The 6985-nt window shown below is 38.0% G+C and overlaps 1 protein-coding gene across 1 annotated transcript in view; it reads right to left on the reverse strand.

The window, feature by feature from the left end:
- The window catches only part of Prkdc (protein kinase, DNA-activated, catalytic subunit), a 263909-nt gene that overhangs the window by 131476 nt on the left and 125448 nt on the right, over positions 1–6985 (reverse strand). Inside the window, exons 42-44 of the mRNA XM_045144399.1 lie at positions 6631–6799; positions 5827–5892; positions 4450–4522 (exon numbers count right to left, since the gene is read on the reverse strand). Of these exons, the coding sequence (XP_045000334.1) occupies positions 4450–4522; positions 5827–5892; positions 6631–6799 (308 nt within the window). The remainder of the gene's footprint in view (positions 1–4449; positions 4523–5826; positions 5893–6630; positions 6800–6985) is intronic.

Consider the following 6985-nt stretch of genomic DNA (forward strand, 5'->3'; position numbering starts at 1 on the left):
CATTAGACTCAAAAAACATTTGACAAAATCCAACATCCCTTCATGATAAAAGTCCTACAGAGACTGGGAATACAAGGAACATATCTCAATATAATACAGGCTATTTATGACAAGCCAACAGCTAACATATTACTAAATGGGGAAAATCTGAAAGCTTTTCCACTAAAATCAGGAACAAGACAAGGGTGTCCACTGTCCCCACTTTTATTTAATATAATAATGGAAGTCTTAGCCACAGCAATAAGGCAAGTGACATACATAAAAGGGATACAAATTGGAACAGAAGAGATCAAGTTGTCATTATTTGCAGATGACATGATTCTATACATAAATGACCCTAAAGACTCTACCAGCAAACTGTTAGAGCTGATAACGCCTATAGACATGTAGCAGGTTACAAAATAAACACACAGAAATTACTAGCCTTCGTATATGCTAACAACAAATACACAAAGCATGGAAATCAGAGAATCACTCCCATTCACAATTGCATCAAAAAAATAAAGTACCTTGGAATAAACCTAACCAAGGAAGTAAAGGATATCTACAATGAAAACTTTAAAACACTGAATGGAGAAATTGCAGAAGACACTAGGAAATTGAGAGACATACCTTGTTCTTGTATCAGAAGAATCAATATTGTGAAAATGGCAATCTTACCAAAAGTAATCTACACATTTAATGCAATTCCCATAAAAATTGCAATGGCAGTCTTCATGGAAATAGAAAAAACATTACAAAAATTCATTTGGAAGCACAAAAAATCTCAAATATCTGAAACAATTTTGAGCAACAAAAATAAGGCTAGTGGCATCACCATACCTGATTTTAACCTATACTACAAAGCCACAGTAACAAAAACAGCATGGTACTGGCACAAAAGACAGACATGTAGATCATAGAAACAGAGTAGAAGACCCACATGTAAGTCTGGGTAGCTATAGCCACCTGATATTCAATAAAAATGCCAAAAAAACTCATTGAAGAAAAGACAGCCTCTTTAGCAAATTGTGCTGGGAAAATTGGATATGTATCTGTAGAAGGATGAAAATAGAGTCTTCTCTCTCTCCATGCACAAGAATTAAATCCAAATGGATTAAAGACCCTAATATCAGACCTGAAACTCTGAAACTGGTAGAGGAAAAAGCAGGGGAAAGTCTTCAACATATTGGTCTTGGCAAAGACTTTGACTATAACCCCAATTGCTCAGACAATAAAACCACAGATTAACCGCTGGAACTTCATGAAATTACAAAGGTTTTATATGGCAAAGAACACTGTGAATAAAGCAAAAAGGCAACATACAGAATGGGAGAAAATCTTTGCCAGCTATATATCTGAATCTAGGATATACAAAGAACTCAAAAATTTAAATAATAAGGGGCTGGAGAGATAGCTCAGCAGTGAAGGCATTTGCCTGCAAATCCAAAGGACCATGGTTCCATTTCCCAGGACCCACGTAAGCCAGATGCACAAAGGGGTGCATGTGTCTGGAGTTTGTTTGCAGTGCCTGGAGGCCCTGGTGTGCCCATTCTCTCTCTCTCTCTCTCTCACTCTGCCTCTTTCTCTCTCTCAAGTAAATAAATAAGAATAAAGTTAAAAAAAATTCTAAAAAAATTAAATAATAAGAAATCAACCCAATTCAAAAATAGGCTATGGAACTTAATAGAGAGTTCTCAAGAAATACACATGGCATATAAACATCTAAAAACATGTTCTACATCACCAGTCATCAGGGAAATAGAGATTAAAACTACACTGAGATTCCATCTCACTCCTGTTAGACTGGCCACCATCATGAAAACAAATGACCATAAATCTGGTGAGGATGTGGAAAAAGAGGAACCCTTCTATACTGTTGGTGGGAATGTATTCTGGTCCAGCCATTGTCGAAATCAGTGTGGAGGTTCCTAAGACAGCTAAAAATAGATCTACCATAAGACCCAGCTATACTCTCCTAGGCATATATCCTAAGGATTCATCTCATTACCTTAGAGGTAGTTGCTCAACCATGTTTATTGCCGCTCATTCACATTCTTAGACACATAGGAGCCATAGATTGTTACTAGAAAATTTTCAGTGCCAGGGATTGGATACCTTCTAATGAGTTGTTGGCCAGGAAGGCCCCTGATGCCCCCAACAAATTATAGGTCATTACCAAATCCCTTGGTTTCCCACCAGGAATAAATGGTAAGACCCTTTTGCTGAAGACTCCACATACTTGGCCTGTAAGGACACTGAGAAATCCTGATGGAACTGAGCTGATAACCTCCTCCATGTAGACTGCCTGACCGAAAGCTGGAAGAAGCCATTCTGCATGCATTTCAATGGGAGAGAGAGAAATCACCAGTGAAGATACACAACAGTGGACACTGCAAGCCTTGTATTTGGCCAGCAAAGCCAAATGAGCCAATGGGTGCAATAGTGACACGTCTGCCATGGTAGAAACCAACTGCCCTCTAACTAGACTGGAGTCCTGCTCCGTGGAAGGGAATACATCCCTGATACTGAAAACCTAAAACAGGGGTAGTCATGAGCCCTAGGGGTGTAACATCTGCTGCTGTCTGGCTAAATGTATAGTAAGCACTTCTCTTAATGTTCATACTAATATATTAATGCTACTCTCACTTTTGGTAGAGAACCTTCTCTTTTCAGAAGGCAGTGACTTTGGGATAACTCAGAAGGCATAATGGTGTTGGGAAGAAGTGACAGAGGAGTGCTCAGCACTGCAATATCTCTATCACACCTTCCAAGGATCAGGGTCCACTGTGGAAGAGGTGGCGGAAAAAATGTAAAAGCCAAAGGAAGGATAAGACTCCTTAAAATGTGCTCCTTCAGACATAAAATGGCCTGGCTATCCACGACCCCAAAGTGCCTGACAGTACCTACACAAGACCATCATAATAGGAGGAAAAATTGATGACATATAAAATAAAAGAGACTGATTTAAAGAGGGAGTGGATATGATAGAGAGTGGAGTTTCAAAGGGGAAAGTGGGGGGGGGAGGGCATTACCATGGGATATTGTTTACAATCATTGAAGTTGTTAATAAAAATAAATTAATTAAAGTAAATATTTGATTGTACATTTTGCTTATTAAATCTAACACAAATGTAGAAGGAAACAGTCCTGAATAATAGCTAAATTAAAATATCTAAGGGTCTTACAAATAGGTCCAAATTTTATTCTGAAATCAAGAATTGTGACAAAGGCTAAAGGGATGGCTTAGGAGTTAAGCCACTTGCCTGTGAAGCCTAAGGACCCAGGTTTAACTTCTCAGAGCCCTTGTAAGCCAGAAGTTCATCGTGGTGCATGTGTCTGGAGTTTGTTGGCCGAGGCTAGAGGCCCTGGTATGCCCATTCTCTCTCACTCTCTCTCTAATAAATAAAAATAAGTAAAGTTTTAAAAAAGAATTATGACAAAAGCTACAAAGAAAATTAAGAGCCAGGCCTGGTGGTGCATGCCTTTAATCCCAGTACTTGGAAGGCAGAGGTGGGAGAATCACCATGTGTTTGAGTCCACCCTGATACTACACAGTGACTCCAGGTCAGCCTGGGCTAAAGCAAGATCCTACTTCAAAAAACAAAACAAAATAAATCAAACAGAGTTCAGTGTGTCTATTAACCAATTCAATAAATAGGTCACTTTAAAAAGAGAAAGAAAAACAAGCAAAGGCACGTGCACGTGCATGTGTACACACAAACACACACACACACACACACACACACACACACACACACACACACACACCAAATGGAAGGTTAAACAAAAAGGTCAGAGATGGCCTCCTTCACAAATTGGCATCAAGCAAAACGTCATGAGTCATTTTGTTCTCTGGGGCTGAGATTTTTAGAAAGAGCAACAGGAAAAAAAGTCTCTTAGTCTAAGCAAGCCTAGCACCCATAAGTCATAAGCAGGAGCTGTAGTACTGGAGTAGAAGAGGAGTCCACAGAGCAGTGTGTGGGGGGAGGGGATGGAGATAGCAATCAGAGGCCTAGAGAAGCTCTGGTCTGAAGGAGATGGGAGCTGTGGGAAGTTTACAGAAGAGGGGTGTCAGGATAGGGCCTCTGAATATAACTAAATAATACATGAAGATAACCCAAACAAAACAAAGAAATACCAAGATATTATTCTCTCATTTATTTCTCCAAAAACATTTATGCAGTTAAGTTTAACTAATTACATATCTTCCAAAATATAATTTCAGTTGCCACTTAAAAATAAAAAATTTTAATGTTTTGGACTGTTTAAACTATTTATTTTCACTACAAATATCAACTATTAGAAACTTAAGCCAGCAGTGGTAGTGCATGCCCAGTATTCAGAAGGCTGAGGTAGAAGGATCACCATGAGGTTGAGGCCTGCCTGGGCTACAGAATGAGTTCAGGTCAGCCTGGACTAGAGTAACCCTGGGTGGGGGACTTTCCAAGCATCCTGAAAACAAACTACCTGAATCTGCATTTGCTGCCATTCTGGCTTCTTCCCTAATTTCAATGTACTTTTTCTTTCTTTCCATAGGAACCTATTAAGTGAAACAAATACATCATTAAAAATGTTTTAGATTACAGTCATTGCTTATTCGGTTTTAGTAATAAATCTAGCAAAGAATCCCAAATTACTAATTTTTAAGTTTTATCAATTTTTAAAGCATTACAATCTATTCACACATGAGTATATTATTGTTAGCGTTCCTAAGAGAAAATTTTCCCTACAGAATCCCATAGGAGGTAAAAGAAGTCCTTAGTTCTGGTAGAATTCAACAAGCTACGCTTTCACACACATGGGCCTGGACTACCAACAGTTTCACTTGACTTCTGAGTCTTAGTTTTCTCAACTATTGGCCATGATATAGCATAGCATCTTTCAGTGCTTTGTAAGGCACAAAAATAACGTAATAAGGATCTAGATGCTAATATAAACTAGTGTTATTCTTTTCATTTTTTTTACTTCTTTCAACATATGACTTAAAAAAAGTCTAGTTTCAAAATGACACATGTATATGAAAGACAAAACAATTTACTTGCAGTGATTTAGCACTAAGACATGGTTACTGTCTAAGAGCAACAACTAAGATCAACAACTGTGTGGAAGAAAAAATAAAAAAGAAAACTGTGTGGGGAGCATACAGTGGGATGCTCTGTCCACCTTCCCATTTCAAGTTGGATATGAAAGCAGCAACAACCACTTTCCACCTACGGCTGACTCAAGGGTCTAATAGAAGCCTGGCTAAAACCAAATTTTGTGCCATGTGCTCAAGCAATTCTTCCATTTGTTCCCATGACTATGCCATTACCCCTGTCAGGTAGCCACAGCAAGGCCACATACAGTCGTAGGAATCTCAATTTCTCTGACTGGAGGAATTTACACAGAAAACTTGTAGGAAAACAAACAAACAAACAAACAAAACAAAAAACAAAAAAAAACCCTCCTTTTCCTTTGTATAAAAAAAATCAAGTTCTGATGAATTTCACTGTAGTTGATTGAAATTATACTTTAAATGACTACTGCTAGATTGGATAGCGGTTACTTTTACACAAAGAACATGAAACTATGCATTTTTGTACTTGGCAGGAAATACTTAACCCATTCAACATAATTTTGTTCTATAAGCACTTAATAATTTACTTATTTATTTTTTGTTTTGTTTTTTTTTTAGGTAGGGTCTTGCCCAAGCTAACCTGGAAATCACTATGTAATCTCAGGGTGGCCTCAAAATCACAACAACCCTCCTACCTCTGCTTCCTGAGTGCTGGAATTAAAGGTATGTGCCACTACACCCAATATAATTTTTTTTAACTTAGAAACAAAGCTGAAATTTTCACTTACCTCAACTTCAACAGGAAATGTATAACAACGCTTCAGGTCTATCAGATTTTCAAAAATAAATAAGTTCTATAAATAGAAAAAAAATATATATAATATAATATGAAAAGGGTGGTAAGCCTTATTATTAATCACATTACACTACAAAGCTAATTCTCCTCATTCAGGGCTGGCGATGTAGCTTGCCTACAATGCACAAAACCCTGGATTCAGTTCCCAATACTACATAAAACTAGGAGGGTTGGTGGTACATGCCTACAATCCCCACACTCAGGAGATACAGGCAGAAGTTTAAGATTATCCTTGGCTATACAGAGTTTGAGACCAGCCTGGACTATATGAGACCCTGTCTCAAAAACAAAACAAACACAAAAAAATAAATAAACAGGCCTAGACAGATGGATTAGTTATTAAGGTGCTTGACTGCAAAGCCAATGGACCCCATTTTCAATTCCACAGGACCCAAGTAAGCCAGATGCCACAAGGTAGCACATGCTGCAGGAGTTCGTTTGCAGCAATTGGAGGCCCTGGTGTGTCCATTCTCTCCCTCTCTCTCTCTCTTTTTCTGTCTCTCTCCCCCTCCCTCTATCCACACACACACAAACACATACACATATATATGTATATTTATCTGCCTCTCAAATAAATTTAAAAATAAATCATAGAGAAACACTTCACATTTAAAATATATCTATATAGAACCAAAATAACCTCTATACTTAATATTATAAGAAAGGTACAAATTATAACTTATGTTGATATAACTTTTAAGATCCTACAATGACAGCCATCTCTAGGGAGGGCTACCTTTTCGGGTTTTTCAGTAAACAGAAAACCTTGGTAAAATTTCAATTCATTGAAGACACAGCATATTACAGAAATGGCACAGTTGTACGCAGCACAATGGTAGAGTCTTCTCCTCTCTAGTAACTGGGTTTCCCCTGCCATGTTCTCTGTGAATGCATCATGGCACAACCTGCAGAGTACATCCAAGTTATAAATAAATTCAGTTAATATGGAAATCAATACTTGAATCCAAGAATGTCAGACAATAAGACTTAATTCAGTTCAGCCTCTCTCAGGTGTCAGGTTTTTGCCAGCTAAGTACTGGGCATTAGGAATACAAAAATGAGCATATCACTACCTCACAGCACAGGCTGTG

This window comes from Jaculus jaculus, chromosome 2 (genome assembly GCF_020740685.1).
Source record: "Jaculus jaculus isolate mJacJac1 chromosome 2, mJacJac1.mat.Y.cur, whole genome shotgun sequence".
NCBI classification, from domain to species: domain Eukaryota; kingdom Metazoa; phylum Chordata; class Mammalia; order Rodentia; family Dipodidae; genus Jaculus; species Jaculus jaculus.